The sequence below is a fragment of the Verticillium nonalfalfae genome, assembly GCF_003724135.2.
Source record: "Verticillium nonalfalfae strain VnAa140/NRRL 66861 chromosome Unknown scaffold_28, whole genome shotgun sequence".
Classification (NCBI taxonomy): Eukaryota; Fungi; Ascomycota; class Sordariomycetes; order Glomerellales; family Plectosphaerellaceae; genus Verticillium; species Verticillium nonalfalfae.
In genome coordinates, this window is record NW_021167253.1 from 190,555 (window position 1) to 213,450 (window position 22,896).

Below are 22,896 nucleotides of genomic sequence, written 5' to 3' on the forward strand. Positions count from 1 at the left end.
AAGTTGCAGGCTGAGACATCAATTAGCTTGTCCACGACCCACCTTGCCTAATTCAAGATGGACCGGCTTTGGCCGTGATGACAGCCTTCCTCATTCACGTCACGCTCATTTCCCACCCCGTCGGTCACTGGTCATGGGGCTCTGGATTCTGGGTCTTGGGAGATCTAAGATCTGCTGAGCAGCACTGTTCGAGGGCTGAACGACAAGGCCACCCACTACGTCCATTCTGAGCCTGTGCCCAGCGATCCGGCAAGATGAAGGAGCCTCTAAATACCGACGACGCCAAGGTAGATCCAGCATTGATTCGACGTCTTCAGATCACGATCACGCTCAACAAGCGCGAGTGCTTTCCTGCTGTGTTCTCGGACGGCGCGATACTGGAAGCTGGCCTTCCGCAAAGATACTGTCGGAAGAACGACCTTGCGTTGTTTCGACTCCCTTTCTCGATCGAGAACAATCCGAGCCACTGTTTATTCTCGATACTTCCAATTCGTTATCGGGACACGGCTGTCATGTTTGAGCTGCTGGGCCCGCTCCCTTTCAGCACACTGTCTATAGACGTCTGTGTGCTCGGATAAACTGAATTCGGGCTGCTCCCTCGCCGTGCATCATAAGCTTGCTGAGCCTGTCGAAACAAGGCACGCAATGCTCCGTCACTAGTCTTCCCTTTCCGTCACCCTATTGCCAGTGCGTGTACCGGTCGATGTTGGCTACTGCCACCGACCACATCGAGCAGGCGACAGACTCCGCATGTTGTGGTACTCCCTCACCGTGCACTCTGCATGGCACCTGCAGCATGCCAGGGGTGGTCGTGGAAGGAACGGGTCTTCTGGAAGACGATGCTTGGGCCACTGAGGCTGCTAACCCTCCCACCACTATCCCAGGCCCGTACCAGGCCAAGCTTCTGTGGTTTCCGACGGCCTGGCCCATATTATCCTATACTCCGCACGCCGCGCACGTTCGCCAACCGAGTTCATGCTGCCCGCTCTGTACCAGCTGCCTCAGGCGCTTTCCGCAAGTCACTTGAAGTCTTAAGGCCGTAGGGCAACGAGAGGTCATCACAGCCTTGGCTGCAATTACGTGACCATAAATGCGCTCTCGTCCCTTGGTATAGGACGCACACTGTCACGAAAGAATCTGGCATTCGTCACAGAGTGATCAGCCGCCAACGTCTGTGACAGCACAATCTAGGGGGGAGGGGGGGGATGTCCGTTACGCCACCTCTCTTTTCCCCGGTGAGGGTGGCCTCCAACAAACAGCTGCATGGCCCATGCATAAAGGTCGGAAATGAGACTAACCTCGCGGGGAAGGCTTCCAGAAGTACACTAGAAGAAGATGAAGCAAAAGGATGCAGGGATGTCACTATCCTCACATTTGTTCCATCAAAAGGGGCGTGCTTGGAATCATCGCCCAAGGGCAACAGCTGATCCGAGCGAGGTCGCCAAATCCCTCCTTCTGACAATCCTTCCAGAAGGTCTCCAAGCTGAGGAATGGGTTCTCTCCACCTCTTAGCACACGCAGGAATGACACAGACGATTCTTGCCCACTCCAGCCGAAGGTCTGTGTCATACAACTCGCGACCGAATTTGGTATCGCACAAGCACATGGGTGTCCCAATGCGATCATGAATTATCGTATTCGTCAGGGACTCGTGGTTATGTACCAGAGCATGAATGAGCCACCTCAGCTATAGGGGAGACGTTGCATGAATTAATGTTGACAATTCAACTCAGCGGGTGCTAGGCCCATTCATGGCAGCACGACGCGCATATCCATGCCATGTGAACGCGCCATGACGGTCTCTGAGGCAGCCTGCATCCTCCAGGGCTTGGTTTTTGACAAGATTGGTCTCCTCCCGTACGCCATATGACGCTGCGATACAACCACTCTGCAGTCCACCGCAACTCGTGATGCATGGGCCATCTGCCGGTCAAGATTAGTACTGCCGTCTCCATCTTAGGCAAATGAGATCGGCCGGTCTGCGCAGCACCCTTTACGCGTCAACGAACCCCCTCATTACCGCTTTCCCCCCCTCTCGCCCCTCGACAAGGAGCCATACTTAGACAACGATTTGCCCTCAAGAGAGTAATCTTTGAAAACATCCACCACACCATACCGGAGACGCGCACCCCACAATCGGCATCGCCGGTCGCAAGCTTTCTTTTGCGCGCGACTGCTTCGCTTTGGGCAAGTCCATCCCAAGTCTGTATCGCATTGAGCAACAAGGTGTCGAGCAAAGTACGAAGACGACACCAGCACTCGCGCATGGTCAGGAACATGCAGGTATGTTTCAGGCCAGAGGACGGCCTTGGTGGATGCCGCAATCCCAGTGCCTCCGAGCCTCTCGACTACCTACCTAAGGTACCTTGCCAACTACAAGCGAAGCTGACAGACTTGTGAGTGATCCCCAGGGTTCCACCAGATGTCAAGCATATGCTGGCCATGTTACTTCCTGGGAAACAAACCCCAAAGCCAGTGTACAGTGCCAAGGGGGACTAGGCGGAGACTGTGTGCATCAGCTGAAGGCTAGCTCAGGCCAGTGGCTTGACTGTAGGCGTCCTGATGCTGTGGCGCGACCCCTGTTCCCTGGTTTTTGGACCATGGGATGTCTGTATGGTACAGGTGGAGGGGGGATGATTTGGTTGATGACTCCGACCTCCATTTCTCTGTGATTTACCAAATCTTTGCTATTTTCGTTTGCTCCACGTGAACTCATCTCCCCGTGTCAACTCAACATACATGCTATTGACTTTTCCATTGGCATAGTTGGAACGGCGTCATGACCGGTACAAGAGAATGGCACCCTTGTCGTTTTTAGGGGTTGGTCCCAGCATGGTGGAACGGAAAAGAAAAACAGGGTGGATGGGTCTGCGAGGCCTGTGCTGCGGTCAACCTCATGAAGGCGATCAGAGGCTTCCGACGACTCGCTGCTCGATGGCCTCTCTATACAGCGCGGCCAACAGGAATCGTCCCGTACCTGACACCAGGATGTAGACCCCCTTTCTCGTACTGCTCGCCCCGCTCCGCATCTCCCCACTGACCCGGTCATCATCCAGGGAGCATGCGCCATCTTGCTTAGGCGACGCATGTATGATGGAAGAAAGAGCCCTTCTTCGTATATCGAGCTTGATCAGACACGCTTTTCTACGTGAGAAGCTCTGGTGCCACCATCTACTACAATGACAATGGGTTGGAAATGCGTTGGAAATGCGTTCATTGGCCAGCTAGATTCAGACGTTTCTTCAGGAAGTCAGCGTTCGTCAGAGCAAGACATCATCCTTGGATGAACACCACTCGTTGCCCTCAACACCCGCATACTTCAATCTGATGCCGCCATCAATCTTGACTGGTAGTTTAATATGCCGGCAGCTCTAGTGGCCCACGTACTGCAGCGAACCCCTTTGTGGTGCATGAGTTTCTGTAGGGCGATTCGGGCACTCAAACCTAGAGCCGCTTACCAGATAGATGGCAGTTGATCAGCATCGTCTGGGTACATCCTAAAACCAGCATCACAATCGCGATTGCTGCCTTATTTGCCACGCCTGTGACCTTAGATGCACACAGAAAAGGGGACGACATTCACCCGCCACAGTGCTCGCCGCAACGTCTCTGATCACATGATCCGTCAATGTTGCGCCTCACTGGCACTCGAGTCATGGCAGGGGCCCATTTACCAGAAACAAACGTGCAACAACTGGACTTGATCATCGGCTTTGGACGCGAAGGAGGGACTCCACTTCCATTTGGCGAAGTTGAAACATGGGTTGTATTCCTGATATCCGTCCGATGATCTACGGTGAGGCTGCAGAATTGGATACCGGTTTCACCATGAGATCCGGCTACCCGGCGGAGAAAGGTCTCCCACTTGTTTCTGACGCTCACTCTCTCCCAGAGAGGTCATGTACGCGGTATCATCTGAAAGCTTCTGTGATCGCGACCAAGCTCGATGCGCCACCACGACGCAATGGCTGGAGCTCGACTCTGCGACGGTGAACCCCCCTGGGCGTACTGGACAGCAAGGTCAAGGCTACGGCATCCCGCCCGTGACCAGGAGTGATCCGAATGAAAGTCACGGGTCAAGACTCGGCTCGTTGGAACATCTGCAGGCCTCGAGTGCTCTTGGGTCGGAACAAGGATGTGGGACCTTGGACCTCTACGATGTCAGGCTACTGGTCACACTCATATCGCAAGGGTGACTTGTGGTGGGTAGAAGGAGTGCACACAGAGATCGATCAACACTTGGATCTACAGCTGGCCTGCTTGCTGGACCGAACGTGGCTGAGGGCCCGGGACGGCTTCGAGGACCCTCACAGAAGCAATGGACAGCTCGCGGTCCACGATCGTGCACACACCGCGTGATCATCCAACTCTTGGAAGAGGATCCACTACTGACTCTCGTCCAAAGCATTGTAAGTCATGGTGCTTCCGAGGCAGCATTTGAGTGCCAGCGCGCAGAACCCAGAACGTCTCAAGTAGAGGCAACGTTGGGTGAAAGAGAAGGGGCCCCTGGCCAGCCGTTGCCAAGCTGCTCGAAGACCGACGGCATCGTGTCAACATGAATCAAGCCGACCAATTCCACCGTTCCACGCTGATCGGTAGGGGTCCGTCGATGCAAAAGGGCGCTACACCTGGCGAGAGCTCCGCACCCTTGACTCTCAGGGATCACGATGCCGTGGCCCAAGTGTCTGAATGGCCCTACCATTTCCCCCGAACGTAAGAATTCTCCGAGAGCACGTTGGCACAGGTAGAGAGAGGCACGGGCTTCCGGGCTGGGATGTCACCCTGACTAAGGCGACTTGACGGGTCGGTCTCACGGCTTTGAGGCTCTCTCTACGTACAGCCCAGATGCTCGCCCCCTCCGTCCGGGATGGCCATCGAGGTCAACCTCCCGTCTGCTGAGCAACATGGGGGCGGTGTTGTGGTCGGTGGGATGCGGTGACGATTTGGTGTGACCTGCCTGCCCGCCCCGGAAGACTGGCACTTCTCACCGGTCGAGCCAAGCATCCGAGCAGCATGTCCCAGAGACCCAGACTGACGCGACAGGGGAGAGATGTCGACTAATCTAGATATCGACGCTATCGACGCTAAAAGGCGGAGGTTGTCCCCCGGCTCGCCATCCGCAGATGTCGACATGGGCCAGGACGTCTTGATTTGTTCAGCTCAGTCAGCAAGAGACGCAGCTTTCAATGTTGGTCACACACATCCTTTGCTGCTGTCCATTGGGGAGAGAAGCCGTGTCCAGGATATCGAGAGGGGGCGGGGAGCTCCCAGAAGTCGGGTCTGGATCTTTCGAGATTGGTGCTGCTGTTGCGACGCGAGCTGCACCTGGACGCCCCAATGGCACAACTGAAATATCTTGGCGTTGGCAGACGAAGCTGCAGTCATCATGAGGACCGTTTTATCGCAGCGCCACACGGTCGCATCCGCCCTTTCGGACTCTGCTGTGAAGGAGATCTCCAGCGTCAGGAGAAGTTTCTCGGTCAACACGCTGAGCCAGGCGGTGAACAAAAAGAGGCCCCCAGACTTTGCGGGTCGTCTGGGTCCATGGCTGCGGAGCGCATGCGATATCGTCATCTGACTTGACCGAGCAACATTGGTCGTCTTTGCCTGGTGGAAAGGGGACCCAGACGACACCAAAAGAAATATTTTCGTTCGGTGGCGCTTGCACTGACACCCGTTGCAGATACTCAAGGATCCATTCGCTCCAACCTAGCAGAAACCGACCCCCCCGCGTCACGGAGAAAGAACCCTGCCAGACGACGTGGAGGTCCGCCAGCGAACGACTTGCAAGCCTAGCGGAGTACTGTCCGTGAAACCCCCGGACGTGTCTTCCTGGAATCCGCGTCTCCAGTTCCGTGGGTTATTTGATTTCTTCTTCTAACATGCCACTTGCCCGCTTGATCTACGCTGCAGGGCCGATCCTCTTCAGTTCTGCTGTCCAACTGAGACCCCAGATTGACCGCATCCCCAAGCAGCCTGGTTGAGGAGAGGTTAACTGTGATGAATTGTTGAAGTTCGTTCTTACCGATTGTCTCCCCCGCCCCCCCGGGCCCCCGCCCCCCAATCTCTTACGTCTTGGCCGTGGACGGTACGCCGCCTTTGATTGCCAGCCAGCCAAGTTGGCACACGGCAATTCGCGGAAAGTCAATCTTGCAGGACTGGTTGTGCTTTGGGTGTATATCATGTGAGATCTGACCGGAGCTTTTGATCCAACCCATGCTGCCGCCTGATCAAGCCTGCTGCCACTGGCTCAGGCGCAGCCCGTCCCTTGGTAGAACCACTCTCGTAAGTGGGGTGGCCAATGGCCAGTTCTTGGGAACCGTGGTGCGCGCGACATGGTGTAACCTCGTGGTCCCGCAGGGCTCCCAGATTGTGCCTTGACGACGGTCCCCTCTTTCCCCGTGCATGGACTATCTGTCACCAAGGACTCGGCACGCTCCGATTCGCAGCCGGCGCTAGAGACCGGCCGTGTCTCTGAGAGAGAAAAGTTGTTTGATAGCGGCACGAGCAGATAGAGGGCGGGGTGGAGGGCACGACCCTTCTCATGTTTTCTCCGATGATATTCGGGGGACACCGGCTCTGCTGGCTGGCGTATTGGTGTGTGATGATAAATCTCAAGCCGCAGGACGGCTGGCGACGTAATCAAGTCAACTGAGGGACCCTGTTCCTATCGTGCGGCATGTCACAGCCCTGCCTGTCGTCAGTGGTGGGGGTCCAGGCTTCATGGCAATCGTAGGGTGGTCTGCAAGCTGGGCACATGAAGAGGGGGCTAGGAGCAGGGATACGGGGGCATCATTTTGGAGAAGGCAAGGCTGATTGACTGGCCACCTTGGCGCATGCTGCATATTTTCTGCTTTGAGTTATTGGTCCCTTGTATAGCCCGGAAGCGGACTGCAGCTCCGACGGTGAACCAGAACGACATGGCTACGCTGACAGGACCGGCCGTCTGTTATGTTGAATAGACTGTTGCGGAGAGGATCAAAGGAGGAGGGGGTGGTGGGAGGCGAGACAAAGTCACAGGAGTGTCAAGAGGCCCTTCTCAGCCCTCCTCAACAAACATGGACGTCAAAGTCATAAATATCTCGCTATCCCACGGCGTAGCACTACCTTGTTCTCTCAGTATGTTAGAGCATTCACGAATTTTGCAAACTCTTTTGGCGTATAAGCGAAGTCCCGGTGCCGTTACTGAGCGGATCGTTATCAGACATTCATTCACCGCGACACGCGTACCGTCTTCGCTGGACTGGCGCGACCAACTGTGCAACTGACATTCCATCACACATGGTCCGCACAGCGTCTCGCCCCCAAACGACCATATACCTTCGATTTACATGGGATTTATATTCACCAAGAAGCATGAATCAATGGGATCCCGCATTCAACCACTACTCTCAATTTCTATTCCTATAAAGACGGCCTACATGAGGACCTTTTTCTCACACCACACACCAAGCGTCACGATCCATGGAAAGAAAGCAAGACAGATTTCCTTCTGCTCGACAATTGCTCCTTAAGACATTGGGCAAAACAACCAAATCTTCTTCACGCTGTCTCACATTCGCCTCGTAAACTAGCAAATCATCAGCACTGGACCATAAGCGAACACCGTCCCCACACTCTACAATTGCAATGTCTAAGAAGACGCAGACCGTCATCGGTGCGGACATCACCCATGGTGCTGTCATCGATATTGGAGGTTCGACCATGGGTGCTACGGTCCTGGCTCGTCTTCGTGACGCCCTCTACGATACCCCTGAGGAAAGCCCCATCGTTCTTCCCGACGAGCTCCTATACGACGACAAGGGGCTCGCCATCTGGGCCGAGATTATCTTCACGCCTGAGAACTATCAGGCCACCGATGAGATGAAACTTTTCGAGGCCAACAGTCCTGAGATTGCCACATATATCCCGGAGGAATCTGTCATGGTCGATCTGGGTGCTGGGTGTGTTCATTCCCCCATCCCCTACCTTAGCCTTTATTGTCTTTCTTGTTCTCGCGTCCACACACCGCCGCAGTGTTCAAGATGCTTCCGAAACTTAGATTCACTCCCCAGCGCCGTTGTGTACTAAACAAACTGACATGATACAGCGACCTCCGCAAAGTTGGCATCCTCTTGGCCGAGCTTGAGCAGCGTGAGTCCAAGACGACCTACCTTGCTCTAGACATCTCCCAAGCCTCTCTTTCGTTCAATCTTGAGACGTTGTCAACCAAACACTCGCGAGTCCTGACCGCCGGCCTTTGGGGCGACTTCTCTGCAGGCTACGCATTTGTTGCCGCCCTTCCGCCCTCGACACCACGCGTACTCCTCTCTCTTGGTTCCGTTCTCTTCAACGACGAGTTTCACACAGCCCTCACCTCTCTCCAGAAGTGGGCTTCTCTGTTGCAGGAATCGGATATCATCCTTGCCGGCATGGATGGACACACCCTGGCCGACCATCGCGACAAGATCTGGGCTGCCTACCACGCCCACGAGGACCTCTTTGCCCGATTCTGGGCCAACGGATTTGAGCACGCGAACCGCCTGCTCGGCGGTGACATCCTCAAGCCTGACGATTGGGATATATGTGCGGAGCTTGATGAGAAGCAATGCCGCCATCGTTTCTTCTTCCGCGCCCGCCGTGATATTGACATTGGTGAGGGACGGATGTTACACTCGGGGTGCGAGATGGACTGGTTCGATGCACACAAAAACGGCGTCGAAAGGGTCCGTCAGCTTTGCGGCCTTGCCAATTTGGAGGTCCTCAAGGTCTGGAAGGCCCCTGGATCAGAGATGTGTATGTGAACCCCTTCCCCCCCAACACCCTCTTCAGGTCAATGCTATGACACCCTGGTCTCAAGTGATAGACTGTCCGGAATGCTGACATGGCACAGACCAGTACCTGCTCCGGAAGAAAGGCCGAGCGGGCTCGCCTGCTGACTCTGCCATCAGTGACATGCAGTAGTCCTTTGGACTCTTCCAAGCTGCTGACACGGGCGACCGATCGGGGAATGAGTCCAAAAGTGGCGGCTTCTGGGAAGAAACGTTGAGAAAAACCATAGATACGCTTCAGAATATCACCTCCGGGTCTCGCATCATGACCACATGACGACGATCTCTCCCAGGAGAGTATATAGGTATAGAAGAGGCTCTTGGGCAGAGTCAAGACATGGATGAATGAGAATAAGACTCAATCTTAAAAAGCCTCGTGAGACTCTCCGAGGAAGTAGATTCAGATGAGGCAGAGGATGCCTTCTTCCTCGGTGACTCGTGCCACCATCTTTTCCCACCATGGAGATCGCAACGGGATATTCTCGGGTATCTCGACGTCATCGTCGAGTATCTCATCTTTCATCCAATGTCGAATGCGTTGCAAGGCCTCATACGCTGGAGGGACGCTCTGTTCAGGCGTCTTTAGCTACATCCCACGGCGGCATGTCAGATTGTCTACACTTACCGATCGACAAGATGTTTGTATCACCGACTGGAACCAGCCTTCAGCACAGAGCTTGTGATCAGGGTGCACAGCCAGAAGCCCCAGCAGAAATACAGGGAAGAAAGGGGCCTGGGCAGTGAATAGCGGTCCTGAGGTTGGCATGCGCCTGATGCAAGCTGCAAGGTATGACATTTGTTTAACAACGTCTGGATGCGAACGCGGTAGCCGCGATAGTCGACAGTGCAGATAGATCATGGCTGCCAGCCGCCAAGCTTCCGCTGTAAGGTCAGTCATGCTGGCCTTGTTCGTGACAATGCCTTGAGGGTTAAGCTGCAGGTCGCAGTTACTGAGGAGCGCCTCCACAGAGCTGTGGCTTTCGCGGTTCAGCTCGGACCATTGACGAAATTCGTTAAGTTCCTCAGCGACGGCATCGGCCCCGACCGGCAGGACGATGGACTCTGGCTCTTCCTCTATCAGGGCAGCAAGGTGAGTGATGAGGGCAAACCTATGCAGAAGCCGAGGCGCACAGCCGCAAGCCCCGTGAATCTTGCGGCTGTTCTCCTCCGTGCTTTGCAGAAGGAGCCACTGGAAGTGCGTGCTGTCCGAGCTAGCCTTATTCAAGCGCGTCATGGGGAGGGCAAGGACTACCGCTCGACTGGTGATGACAGTGTTGGCGACTCGGGCATCTGAGGGCTGCACGTTGTTGATGTGCCAGTATCGGTGACCGGGGTCAGTAACATCAAGTACCTTGCATGCAACCTGGGCGCCTTCCAGCCATCTGGGAACCTCCTTTTTGGAGCGCCGACGTTCAGGCGATACGACGTCTAGCATGTTCAGCAGAGCGATGGCTGCGACTATGCTCTCGCCGCCGCCGGGTCTTTGCTCTGCCTCTTCACGCAAATCTTTTGTCAGGAGTCCTACGGCAGCATTGTAATGTGCATTGGACCGTTGTCTCACACGCTCATCAGGTAAGTAGTCGAGGACGTAGGTTCCGGCAAGTGCTAACATGGCGTGAAGCACAGCCTGGCTTCTGGGAGCCATCTGGATAATATTGACGAGCCAGCAATTGGTGGCATCCAAAATTGCTCTCCCGGAACACCACGCATTGCGATCTGAACTACTCTTAGACCTGGTTTCCCGAGCTTGGTGTAATATGTCAAGACTTACAAAAGACGAAAAATTGCCAGTCGGCCGGGCTCAATTTCAAGTCTTGGCCAAAGTCGTGGGGTAGTCGTTGAATGTGCTCCTCAAACAAGGGTGGCGGATCTACTGCATCGGTACGAAGCACTGGTTTGCATGTTGTTGGTGCATATGGTTTAGGGGTGGGCTTTGCCAAAGCATGCGGCGCCACGGTGGGAAGTCGTGGTTGGCATGCCGGCCCGAGCCCGCGTCGATGAAGGCTTGGGCGGCCTTGTAACGCCTGGCGAGCACCGTTGCTGGTCCGAGTGGACAGAGCCCGAGGGGGAGAACGAAGCCGCATGCCGTGGAAGCGACACTTGATGTATCCGTTGACCTCGCCATTTTCTAGGGTGCGCGGTCTGCTCAAGGCTGGGATTCTCTCGACAGCATTATCCTGGAAAGGATTCAACAAATCTCGGGTGGCCCGACGCACGTCTTTAGATGGCAGACTGGACTCAAAGGCAACGACTCCTTCGAGGGCTGCCGGAAGGACCGCCTTTCGTACAGGGTCCCCAAACTGAATGGACGAGCCGTTGGTCGCGATCCAAGGGTGAGACGCAGGGCGATCTGAACGATGTCAGTGTTGAGACTCGGGACTCGGGTTTGTTCAAGGATATTGCTTGTGCAGTGATCACTGAGAGGATGGGCCAAGAGGAAACAGGGAACAGGGCTTGTTGACGGGCAGGATGACGTGCACCTACGGGCAAAGCGACCAAACGGCACATGGCTGACAAGAGAGAGCGGCTCAGGAAGAGATGCTCCAGAAAAGGCGGGATGAGGCACCGACCCAACTATCTGGGACGCCTCGCTGGGGCATGTAGCTGCGGCTGGGGCCTGCCAAAAGACTGAGTCAGAAGCTTGGAAGTCGTCGAAGGCGGGAAAGAAGGTATCGAAATCTCGTGAGTCCTCCGAGTCAAGGCTGATGTCGGTACCAAGTCCATGACGGTGCAAGGATGATGACGAGTCGGAATCGCCACAGCTCGGGACCTCGCTTGGACGTTGCAAGGGAGGGCGAAGGTTCAACTGAGGAAGAGCGGGTGGCCGATGGGCGTGCTGGTGAGCGGAGGCATGAGGATGAGGGTTGGCTTGATGCGAACGTTTAGCCCGCTTTGGCGGAGGAGCGACCATCAGGCCCAACTACGGCTCATATCTGGGCTTCAAAATGGCCGGGCGAGACGCAAGGGGGGGGGGGGGGGGCACGAAGGGACAACAGTGGATGGGGGGAAAATAACGAGTATCTAAGAGGATAATGATAAAAAGGCAGGGTCAGATGGAATTACGAACAGGAGGGATTGGCGGCCAACTTGCTCCTGTCCGGCGGACGTAAGAGTGAGAATGCGATGTGAGGTGCAAGTGGTGGAGAGCTTGGAGCCAACCCTGGTTACGAGCTGAGACAACGAACAGCGCGGTGCAAGGTCGGCGTATTCGTACTTGGGCGCCTTCGCTGGAGGCAACCGAGAGTGACGTGAGGAGAAGTAGGTACCTGGGAAGTGACGGACGGTGGGTTCTGGCCGAGAAGGAGCTCAACGTAAGGTACCTGACCTTAGGTAGGCAGTAACCACCAAGTGAAGCACAGGAAGCTGCTGCACACGCCCGTACTCCGGGAAGGTGAGTGGAAGTGGAAGTGGAAGTGGAGTCGGGAGTTGCGGGCTGAACGCACGCCCTGCAGGATGCTCAAGGCAAGAGGGGGGAGGGGGATCTGGGCCCGGGGGCTGGCGTGGGTGTGCGGGCGGCTTTGGAATCGGGGAAGTCGGCAGCCAAGGAGGTATGGTAGCAAGGGCAGCTACGGTGGGCTGCGTGGCAGTAAGGAAGCCGCCGCCAGTGTCGTGCAGTGAGTTGTGACAACGGACGCGGCCGTGTGGCCCGAGAGCTTAGCAGGTTCGAGTCAAACAGTTTCCACGCTAACCGGGCGTTGCGCCTTGGTCGCCGAGGAAGGTTAATGAGGACGCGCAGAGAGACAGATGTGGAAGAAGAAAGGTAAGGTGAGTTTCTCTCAACTGGTTGTGACTATCATCAATTCAGCACACGGCAAGCGGACACCACGGACAGCATGGACTGTTTCCGTTCGTTCGCTGTGAACCGTCTCTGACCTGCCACCTGGCAAGCGGGAGAGGGTCCCATCACCCCATTTTTAGCATTTGCCATACCTACCTCCTCAAGGTACCCGTCTGCCTCCTATGGAAGTGCATCGATCCGCACGTCTTAATAGATGCAGATCACTGAAGCTACCCGACTAACATGTCTCTGCCACAATGCTGTTTCATTCCGTCGCCTCCGGACTGCATACGACCACGGCACGCTCTGACACCTTCGCGTGCCATCCGTTCCCCACGCGAACTGTCGACATGAGGAGACGATGCAAGATAGGTCAAGGGGCACAGAGCAAACATGCAAACTTGCAAGCCCTGAGCCGATGACAGGGGCTTCGGCGTTTGGCCACATGCATCGACTATCCAATGTACGTGATGACCCCCACCGCCTGTCGATCGAACAGGCTCGCGTCTTTGCTTCCTTTTCGAAGGTGAAAGAGCAATCAGGCTGCACAGCACCCCCTTCGGGCATTGACCCTAGTCTGCCATCCATCCTGGGCCTGCCTGTACAACTCAACAACGAAGACGCGGCACGGGTACCGACAGTAGCACGACTAATGAAGAAGTAGGAAATCGATGTTCCGGCCGTCTCGGAAATCGATGATCCTGGTCTTTGGCCTTCGATGGCCCGCATCTTTGCACGCCTGCACTCGCATCCGTGTCTTCGCCCCGATTCGTTGGCCAGCACACTGATACATACAGAGAGGGGTTGCAATCGGTTAGCATGCCCACCATTGAGAGCCTTTGCCGAAACCTCCCCGGTCCGTGTGTGTGACGAGACAGCAGAGGTGATGGGCGTCGTCACTAGACAGCGGTCGATGGAGGTCAATGGTCATCGTCGAGGTCTTGAGGCTGCGAGTCGCCCTACAGTATGGGGGCCGCTCCAATGCCCCGCTGGCCAGGGGCAAGGGTCGTCTTGCTTATTGTCAGATGACGGTTGCCCTCAGCTCTCGACCACTTTGACTGAGACGACGTGATCTAGACTCTGGCGAATGTCAACTTGCGGGCCTCCATCCCCTGCTGCCATTGCCTTACATTACACTCCCTCGCCAAAAGTTACGCCACCGCCAGTCAGGTATGCTCTGGTAAGTAGGTGAGCAGGTTGGCAGGCAGGTAAAGATGATGCCTTACCTGAGGTGTTGAGCTGCGCATTTGATGAGTACCCACCTACCTTGGAGAAGTAAGCGCTGTGGAATGCATAGGTGTCAAGCTACGCACTCGAGTGGAAAACGAAAAAGTCAACAGGCCAAGGCTCTGTTCATGCGTGGCGATAGTGGCTTGAGCGCAATGCAGCGGGCTGGTTGTGGTGTTGAGTTTGGGAAGGTTGGCCAACGGATAGGAGAGCTGGCTCGAAGAAGCAACTTGCTCCTTTCTTCTCCCTCGCGGTCAGGGGCGCCTGTGCGGGCACCATCCATGGCATCCCACACGCGAACGGCCATTTCATGATAAAAACGCCACACCGGACGCCAGAAGCCTATAAGACGATTCAACACGTGAGTGGTGCGGCCCCTTCACGGCCACCGACTGCACTGCACCTTCCTGAACGCGCCAATCCCGCCTGCCTCTTGTGAAGGGTGTTTGCTTGCTTGCTTGCTTGCTGCTGCTGCTGCTGCCGCGCTGTTGCCGCCGCTGCCACTGCCATGCCGTGCCGTGCCACGCCATGCCATGCCATGCCATGCCATGCCATGCCGCCTGCCCCTTCCTTGCCCTTCCTTGCCTGCCTCGCCGTGCCTCGCCTTTTGCGGTAGGAAGGTACCTTCCCTACCTTGCCTACCTACCTTGCCTGCCTTGGGTGCCCAGTAGAAAGCTGACTGTGTTGTCCATCCTGTCGACCTGTCGACCAGTCGCCCATCGCCAGCCAGTACTTTCTGTAGGCACCTAGGTAGGGCCAGTAAATGCCTATGTGCCTACTGCCCGCCTGCCTCTCCGGGTTGCACCACCAGACCTGTCCAGGACCCAAGCCTGACTGATCTTCACCCTTTACTCGGCCCAACTTACCTGAACAGCGACTGTGGATTCAACGCGCACGACTGAAATAGCAGTATCCAACCGCTCGTGGCCAGCGCGGTACGCTGGAGTCCCCGGCATCTCATTACCTTCGCCGCAACCGTTCACGTCATCTCGACTCCGGCGCACGCCCATCTGCCCAACTGGCCCAACGTCCCGTCAGTACGACACTCCTCAGCGCGGCCTCTTCCTGAGCGCCCGCGCCTCTCACCATGCTGTCTCAATCGCCCCGTAGCGCGGGCATGTCTGTCTACGCCCTCATGCAACCGCAGTCATCCGACGATTCGCCTGAGTTCTTCAGACAACTCATTGAAAGGCGCTTCGAGCTTGCCCTGGCTACTCTCCCAACGCGACAGGAGCACACCGACGCCGGTCTTGTCGCAGATCTCGGTGACATCATTATTCATCTATTGTCCATGGTGTCGCAAATTGCCGATGAGATTGTCGACGACCGGCGAATTAAACAAAGAGCGTACGGCGCCATGGTCGAAGATAGGACGGCGAGAAGATACACCCTCGCCATGAGCTTGCAAGACGTCGACGCGTCTCATCGGATCTTGAAGTGGGTTCACTCGCCAGACGTCAAGTTTAGTCCTTGTTGCCCGATGCAGTTTCTGACTCGCGATAGAGATATGCAATCTACTTTGAAAAGTACCGTCGACGGCTTCAGCCAGGCGTGGCAAAGACCACCCGTACTCCACCCTTCGGCTGGCCACGCCCGACCCGTGTCCATGTCCGTGTCCGTCTCGGAGCACATTCCCAGCCCCAGTTCAACCTTCTCAAGGTCCAGCGGCGGCCAGTCGGTCCATGACCCGTCACGGGATCCCAGGCTCGAGGGCCACCAACCAGTACTGGCCGAGCCTGCGAGGATCGACAAACCCTCGCCGGCATCTGATCAAAATTACTCGCGCCCTTCAGAAAGGTCTGAGTCAGGTGCAGACAACGACGCCCTCGCAGACCCGGACATGGATGCCCTTCGAAATAGGGGCAAGGGCACCTACACCTGTAAATACGGCATGAGCTGCACCAAAGGTGGAGTGGATATGCATGGCCAGTTAGTTATTTTTGAGCGCAACTGCATGTTTCGGTCAGTCGTCGCACTCTGGCCTATTGTTTCGTCACTATCCAGCTCACTGACTCGTTCCGCAGACAACACATGGACAAACATAAAAAGCCATATAAATGTATGAAGCCCGGCTGCCCTAACAAGGACGGGTTTGCCAGGAAGGACCAGCTTGAGCGACACATGCAGAATGTCAAGCACGATGTTCCATGACCGCGGCTAGACTGGAGTTTCTACAATCCTATGCCCTGGCCCTCGGTATGGCTGGAGGCGCTCCACAATACTATTCACGCGCAGCGCGGCGGTGGTCTTGCTGTTGGAACACCGTTTCGTGTCAGGTTTGGGGGCAATTTGGCTCTGCTGGCTCCGCCGTTTGATCCCCCAGATCCTGTGGCGCCTGACTTCCCGACCGGCATGCCATCTGCTAGGCCTGTTGCGCTCGAGGTCTGGACCAATCACCATATGGCCCTCTATTAACTTGGGGTATCAGCTTCATCCTTTGGAGGCCCTATGGGGGGTTCCTCCAAATATTGTGGCGCCAAAGACGTGGAAATATATGTTTGCTTCCACATCCACCAACGTTTTTTCTGCACCATGAAATACAGTCTCTGTACGGGGAAACTTCCTCCTCCCCCTGCGTCGAATCGTCACCGAGGCTAGGATGGCTTCGCTCTGCCTTCTTCCCCTCCTTCCCTCCTCGCTTCCTTGTCGCTGGGACGTCATCAGTAACTCGTCTGATTGGCCGTCAGCCACCGGACTTTATTCCGTGTCTGGTGATATTCCCGCCCTGCGGTTCTGTCATCCACAAGCTCGTTCATCCGCCTCGTCATTGAAATTATGCCAATGCAGACACGCTGCATAGCTGCCCAAGCAACGAGGCAGCTATTAGAGTGCTTCCTGGCCTATTGCCACAGGAATGTTGCCATGAGAATGCTATCGCCAAAGGCGACACTCTCTCCAGAGGGCAGCAAACACTGGCAAAAGAATAGCCTTTAAGCAGCTGTAGTCAACAACGGGAGGCTAAGTCCCCCACTAGAACGCCGAATTCTAGGATAGCGTGCGCATGAGGGTCTTTAAAAAGAGGCGGCAGGCGACATCGACCAAGGCAAGGGTCATTTTGTTCGCACGCACACGTGCAAACACCCATGATGTGCGTCATGGGCGTGGAGCACGCACGCTACAGAGGGTATTGGTTAATTCGGTCGGTGTGAGTTGACAAACAGAGAAAGCTGAACCTAGGAGACCTGAGAGGGTAGGACTTGGTCTGTAGACGAGTAAAATGATCGAATGCGGTGGGTTGCATGGGACAGAGGCCCAGCGACTATCAGTTCTCAGTAAGCCACATGCACTCGACGCGGGACGCAACTGTATTGTGCAGGTTCGTTGCGCCACTGCGCTAACCTGCGTTATAGAGTCCTTCAGTGGCATCTAGATGTGACGAATTGCGAAATTTGATTGGGTCTAGGTCTACGATCGGGACTCTGCATCGGCTCACCGCATTGCCCAACGAATTTCGCGAAAGGGGGCTGCAGGCTGCCTACCGTGGATCCGATGTTTCTGGTGTGCTCCTGCATCTCGATGGTCATGAGTGGCGAACATTCGGACAAGACACGCTATTCCGCCTTGCAAAAAGAAAGTTGAGATTCCTCGTGTTCGAAGGCAAATGCGAGTGGAATCAGTTGCCATGTCGTGGAAGATGGCACGGCCTCGGCCGAGAGCGGATCATCTAGTACGAGAAAAGAGGAAACATCTCGCGTCTGCCGCTGAAAGAACACCACGAAAAGCATCAAAAGAAGAGAGAAAACAACGCTATGATGCTTCCACATGGTCTCATTGGCCATGCCGCCTCGCAAGCGCCGCCGAGAGCAATTCGGGGCCGGCACTAGGCCGACTCCTAGCCGGCGTGGCGTAACCCCCTCCCGGCGTCGTCACGCTTGACCCTACGCGACGGTGCATCTGATGCAGCTTGAACTCTTAAATTCTACGCCGAGAAAGGGGAAAAGGGTATATCGGGCAAGAATCCTTCACCTTCCGACTGATCTTTCGCCTTGGCTGCGGATCCCTGCATCATAACTCCAGCATTTCACTGGGCCAGAACTCAGTGATTGCGCAACCGCCTCCTTGGTCCAGAAGAAAATTGACTGCCAAAGTGTTCTTGCCGCTCTTTGCGCCGACTTGCTCGGGGTGGTGATCGAACGATACGCCTAAAGGATCATCCTCCAGCAGCCACGACCCACGGGGTCAGGTTTTCTACGAAGAGCGCATCACCAAGTAAGATGAGTGTGGGCACAATGCGTTGTCGTCCCACCAGCCCGCGCAGTTCGATGTCTTTCGGTCGGCCCAGCCTCACTGAGCTTCCTCCTTTCGTGATTGTTCCCCTTGTATGACGTTTAGCCCATGTGCTATATAAAAGGGGCAACGCAGACATCGTTTTGGGTTGTGTTGATTCGCAGCCCTGACTAATATGCAACAAGCTTTAGGTCAAGCCACGCATCCAGCCAGTTACAGCATCTGTTACAATGGCCGACATTACTCAAGCGCAGAGCATCATCATTGTTGGCGGCGGCAACTTTGGTGCTGCAACCGCGCTCAGCCTGGCCAAGAGCCACAAGGACAAAGTCGTCACGCTCATCGACACAACGCTCCTCGCCAACCCGCGCGCCGCCTCACACGACATCAACAAGATAGTGCGGGACGACTATGCAGACATTCTGTACATGCGCATGATGGTTAAGGCCATGCAGCAGTGGCGCGAGGACAAACTATACACCCCTTACTACCACCAGGTCGGCATGCTGCGGGCCGATCCGGGAAACTTCAGCAATGGAAGCATGCGCAACTATCAAAAGCTGAATGTGCAGAGCCGCGCCGAGTGGCTTGACGTCGATGAGGTTCGGAGGCGCTTTAACGGCGCCTTTGCTGACGGCGAATTTGAGGGACTTGATAAGATCATGTACAATCCAGATTGCGGCTGGGCCGAGGCCGACAAGGCCCTCGGGGCCGTCCTGCAGGCTGCCCAGGCTGAGGGGGTGCGGCACCACGTCGGCGACGTGGAGAAGCTCATTTTCAACGAAGTGGGTGCCTGCGTCGGCGTGCAGTTCAGAGGCGGCGACGAGATGCGCGCGGACGCGGTGCTCCTCTGCACCGGGGCTCGGACACCTTTGCTCCTGGCCGATAGCGCGCCTGACAGAGCGGAGTTGCATGCAGGCCATAGGGTCGAGGCCACGGGTGCCGTCAGCTTCACGGGGCGCTTTACCGGCGCGCAGAAGGACAAGTACACGGGCGTGCCGGTGTGCAAGAACGTCCTGCCGCAGGTCAAGGGCGAGAGCATGGGCATGACTGCCGAGGGCGTCATCAAGTTCAACTGCGACATGAGCTTCACCAACATGCAGCTTCACAAGGCCTCGGGCCAGCGCATGTCGATGGCGCCGGATGACGAGCAGTACGCCACGTGGTTTGGCCGCGCCTTCTCCTCGCGGTTCGAGAAGAGAGCGCTCAGCACCATGAGGGGCCTGTACGGCAAGGAGGTCGATGGCGTCAAGATTGAGAGGTTCCGCATGTGCTGGTCAGTTGTTCTCTCTGGCTTCCCGGTCGCCACCCCCGCGGCGTATTTCTCGACCGAGCTAACTGTCGACGCAGGGACGCCACGACCAAGTCGCACGACTTTCTCATCACGCCGCACCCCCACTGCGCGAACCTGTTTGTTGCGACGGGCGGCTCGTTCCACGGGTGGAAGTTTCTGCCCGTCATTGGCGATTACATTGTCGACATGCTGTTCGGGCGACTGGCGCCCGAGTATGCGGACCGCTGGGCTTGGGACCCGGTCAGCGAGGACGAGCACAGGGCGAATCCGACCTACGACGTGGAGTTTGACCTGCCCGAGTGGCTGGATGGCGGCATGCAGTGTACGACTTGGTAAAGCTGGAGGGATATGTGGGCAAGGGGTTAAGGGGAAGCATCTTTAGAAAGAGAGGACCTGCGAAGAAGACAGAGAATGAGAAACGGGTACTGGCACACGCATGTAGAATCAAGATCTTGCCTCCTTGTATTCGAAAAGTCGCACAACAGATGGTGGGGGTGATTTGTGTGTATGTACATGTCCAACCTCGGCTAGATGGCCAAAATAATAATAATTGGCAATCTGCATTTTTGATTGTTTCCCGCAACTTGGCCATTTTGCATTGCTCCGTTTCCTCCTTCACCTCGCATCCCTTCCCTTCCCCCGTGCATCCCTTATGCAGAGCTCGTACAGCTCGTCTCCTTTCACGCTCCGTTGGCCTCAACCTTCCCCTCCGTCTTCTCGAGGTAGGCGACCAGATCGGCAATGGTGACGACCTTGAGACCAAATTTGCGGGCAAACGCGATGCAGCCCTCGGCGCGCATCATGCCGCCGCCCTCGCGCAGGGCCTTGCCCTCGACCTCGACGCCGTCCTCGACGAGCTCGCAAATGACGCCAGCGTCGCCGGTGCCAGCGAGCCTGGCAAAGTCAACAGCGGCCTCGGTGTGACCGGGCCGCACGCGGACGCCGCCCTCACGGGCGCGCAGCGGGAAGACGTGGCCGGGGCGGCGGAGATCCGCGGGCTTGGAGCCCTTGGCGGCGAGGGTGCGGCAGGTCAGGGCGCGGTCGTGGGCAGAGATGCCGGTGGTGACGGAGGGGTCGGCGGCATCGACAGAGAGGGTGTAGGCGGTGCCGCGGGGATCCTGGGTCGCGGTCAGGGGGACCATTTGCGGCAGCTCGAGAGACTCGGTGAGGTGGGGGGCCAGCGGTGCGCAGATGAGGCCGGAGGAGTGGCGGATCATGAAAGCCATTTGGGCTGTGGTTATAGACTGGGCGGAGATGATGAGGTCGGCTTCATTCTCGCGCGAAGGGTCGTCGAGGACAACGAGGAATTCGCCGTTGCCTAGGAAGGGGACTTGTGTTAGCATGGTGATCGGACTTGGATTTGGGGGAGGAAGGCGCAATCAATGGGACGTACGGAATGCGGCGATGGCGTCGGGGATCGTGTCGAAAGCCGACGCGGGTAATGTAGAAGAGGGCATGGTTGCGTTCGCTGTGAATGTTGGGTATCGCAATCGAGTTTGGAGGGTGTCGCCGGAGGGAGATTGGCGATGGTGGTTGCGGTGGTGAGGTGGTGACTCTTTCCGGGCGTTCACAGAGGGGTCGGCGAAGTTTTTAGGGGTCCTATGGACATGTGCCGAGTGGAGGGGTAAAGGTGAAGCGACGGCAAGCAGCGCGCGGGTGACTGTCGATTGGGTCGAGCAATATGGTCTGGTCGGTCGTGAAGAGGTGGAAGAAAACAGATGAGAGGAGAACCCAAGAGATCTGGCGATGTTGAACCTAGTACCTACTACCTAAGGTACTCAAGCGGGATGCCAGATCGGTGTCGTGGGACCGACTGCGCCTGGGCAAGCACGAGCATCAGTGTAGCGTCCCGCTCTCGGCTGCTCTTGACTCAGGACGGCGAGGCCGGCGGAGGAGGGGCAATGACCCACTGCCCTGGCACCGCCTGACTGCGGCTTTGACATGCTCATGCTCATGCTCATGCCACCGCTGACTGATGGCCCTCGGTGGAGTCGAAGGGACCCCATTGCCGGGTACCAGCCGCGGCTCAGAGGCTTAGGTAACCCTACCGAATTGGGTTCCCGCGCGGCTTCCACCTTTTTCTCCCTCCCCGATGTAGGTAATTGATGAATGCTTGATCTGGATGATGCTGACCAATCCATATTTGAGATGACCAAGAGTTTGGTGATACGCAATCCGACAGCAGCACTCTGTGGATTGCACGCAATATTACCACCGCAGTCATCAAACGCAATGGATAATACGTGGGCAGCAGTTTGGCCGTGCCCACGTCCCTCCCTGCAAGCCAGCCGATGCCGAAGGAGGGGTCAGGTCAGATGGGCCTCGCCCGCTCGGTCAGCCTCGGTCTGCAGAGCCGAATGAACGAGCCACCGCGGCAGCCACTTTCACATGGTTGTCGCTGGCACTGCCAATGCACTGCACTGCACTGCACGACACCTGCCTATGCTCATCATCGTCGCAAGCTCCATGTAGCCCTGGCCTGAGCTTGGCCTAGCTTCCTTTGGCTGAAGCTTCACTTTCTCGTCACCTTTTTCTTGCAACACCAACACGGCCGACCATCGCAACCACATAATGGCCACCCCCCGGGCAGCAACAGCCGCTCTGCTGCGGCAGCTGCGTCGAGCCCGCCCCTCAGCAACACGACAGTCATTACGAGGCGCGACAACAACTCCCCCGACCCACGCCAGGCCCTCGTCGACCTTCTCGTCAGTCAATGCCGAGGAAATCTCCCACTTCAACGGCCTCGCTGCCTCGTGGTGGGATCCCCACGGCTCCTCCCGCCTCCTGCACCTCATGAACCCGCTACGACACGACTTTATCCGCGCCTGTCAGGCCTCGACCGCCGACGCGCCGCCCCCCTCGTCGGCCGCCACGGCCCGCTATCTCGACGTTGGTTGTGGCGGCGGAATCTTCGCCGAGTCGGCCGCCCGCCTGCCCACAACAGCCTCGGTCACGGCCATTGACCCTTCACCCGAAGTCCTCGCCATCGCCCGCGCCCATGCCCGCCGCGACCCGGCCCTGCGCCCGCCCCAGCTGACCTACCTACCGGCCACCATCGAGACGCTGCCCATGCCGGCGACGCCTGCGGACCGCTTCGACGTCGTCTCCGTCTTCGAGGTCGTCGAGCACGTCGACTCGCCCGCCGAATTCCTCGCGCGCTGCGCCCCCTTTGTCAAGCCTGGCGGCTGGCTCGTCGGCAGCACCATCGCCCGCACCTGGGTCAGCTGGCTGACGACAAACTTTCTCGCCGAGGACGTCCTCGGCATCGTGCCCAAGGGCACCCACGACTGGAACAAATACATCAATGACGCCGAGCTGACGGCCTGGTTCGCCGGGCAGAGCGGCTGGGCGAGCCCCCGCATCATGGGTGTCGTCTACGTGCCCGGCGTTGGGTGGCGCGAGGTCGCCGGCAGCGAGAAGGTGGGCAACTACTTTTTCGCGTTCCGGCGGGAGATCGCCGCGTAAGTGCGGCCATGGCTTCATTGCCAGCGCGTAGTCATGCGCTTGGACGACATGCCAGACCTGGGAGATGATGCACGTGACCTGCGGGGAGGTGTAAT

At 56.9% G+C, this 22,896-nt stretch overlaps 6 protein-coding genes across 6 annotated transcripts; 4 read left to right on the plus strand and 2 right to left on the minus strand.

Moving 5' to 3' along the window:
• Positions 1 to 7,629: 7,629 nt before the first annotated feature.
• Positions 7,630 to 8,943, plus strand: D7B24_004832 (uncharacterized protein; the record flags this gene model as incomplete). The annotated part of the gene is made up of 3 exons (XM_028638997.1): positions 7,630 to 7,943; positions 8,090 to 8,775; positions 8,873 to 8,943. 3 exons carry the CDS (start codon positions 7,630 to 7,632, stop codon positions 8,941 to 8,943), a joined length of 1,071 nt encoding a protein of 356 aa, XP_028496538.1.
• A 267-nt stretch (positions 8,944 to 9,210) lies between these two features.
• D7B24_004833 (uncharacterized protein) lies at positions 9,211 to 10,455 on the minus strand (the record flags this gene model as incomplete). Its single annotated transcript, XM_028638998.1, has 2 exons — positions 9,211 to 9,378; positions 9,436 to 10,455. 2 exons carry the CDS (start codon positions 10,453 to 10,455, stop codon positions 9,211 to 9,213), a joined length of 1,188 nt encoding a protein of 395 aa, XP_028496539.1.
• Positions 10,456 to 14,902: 4,447 nt separating this feature from the next.
• On the plus strand, positions 14,903 to 15,966 carry D7B24_004834 (uncharacterized protein; the record flags this gene model as incomplete). The annotated part of the gene is made up of 3 exons (XM_028638999.1): positions 14,903 to 15,252; positions 15,319 to 15,777; positions 15,840 to 15,966. 3 exons carry the CDS (start codon positions 14,903 to 14,905, stop codon positions 15,964 to 15,966), a joined length of 936 nt encoding a protein of 311 aa, XP_028496540.1.
• A 2,306-nt stretch (positions 15,967 to 18,272) lies between these two features.
• D7B24_004835 (uncharacterized protein) lies at positions 18,273 to 19,672 on the plus strand (the record flags this gene model as incomplete). Its single annotated transcript, XM_028639000.1, has 2 exons — positions 18,273 to 19,318; positions 19,393 to 19,672. The coding sequence occupies 2 exons, from the start codon at positions 18,273 to 18,275 to the stop codon at positions 19,670 to 19,672; spliced, it is 1,326 nt and encodes a 441-aa protein (XP_028496541.1).
• Positions 19,673 to 20,016: 344 nt separating this feature from the next.
• Positions 20,017 to 20,793, minus strand: RIB3 (3,4-dihydroxy 2-butanone 4-phosphate synthase; the record flags this gene model as incomplete). The annotated part of the gene is made up of 2 exons (XM_028639001.1): positions 20,017 to 20,654; positions 20,730 to 20,793. The coding sequence occupies 2 exons, from the start codon at positions 20,791 to 20,793 to the stop codon at positions 20,017 to 20,019; spliced, it is 702 nt and encodes a 233-aa protein (XP_028496542.1).
• Positions 20,794 to 21,907: 1,114 nt separating this feature from the next.
• COQ3 (Hexaprenyldihydroxybenzoate methyltransferase, mitochondrial) lies at positions 21,908 to 22,801 on the plus strand (the record flags this gene model as incomplete). The annotated part of the gene is made up of 1 exon (XM_028639002.1): positions 21,908 to 22,801. The coding sequence occupies one exon, from the start codon at positions 21,908 to 21,910 to the stop codon at positions 22,799 to 22,801; it is 894 nt and encodes a 297-aa protein (XP_028496543.1).
• Positions 22,802 to 22,896: the final 95 nt, after the last annotated feature.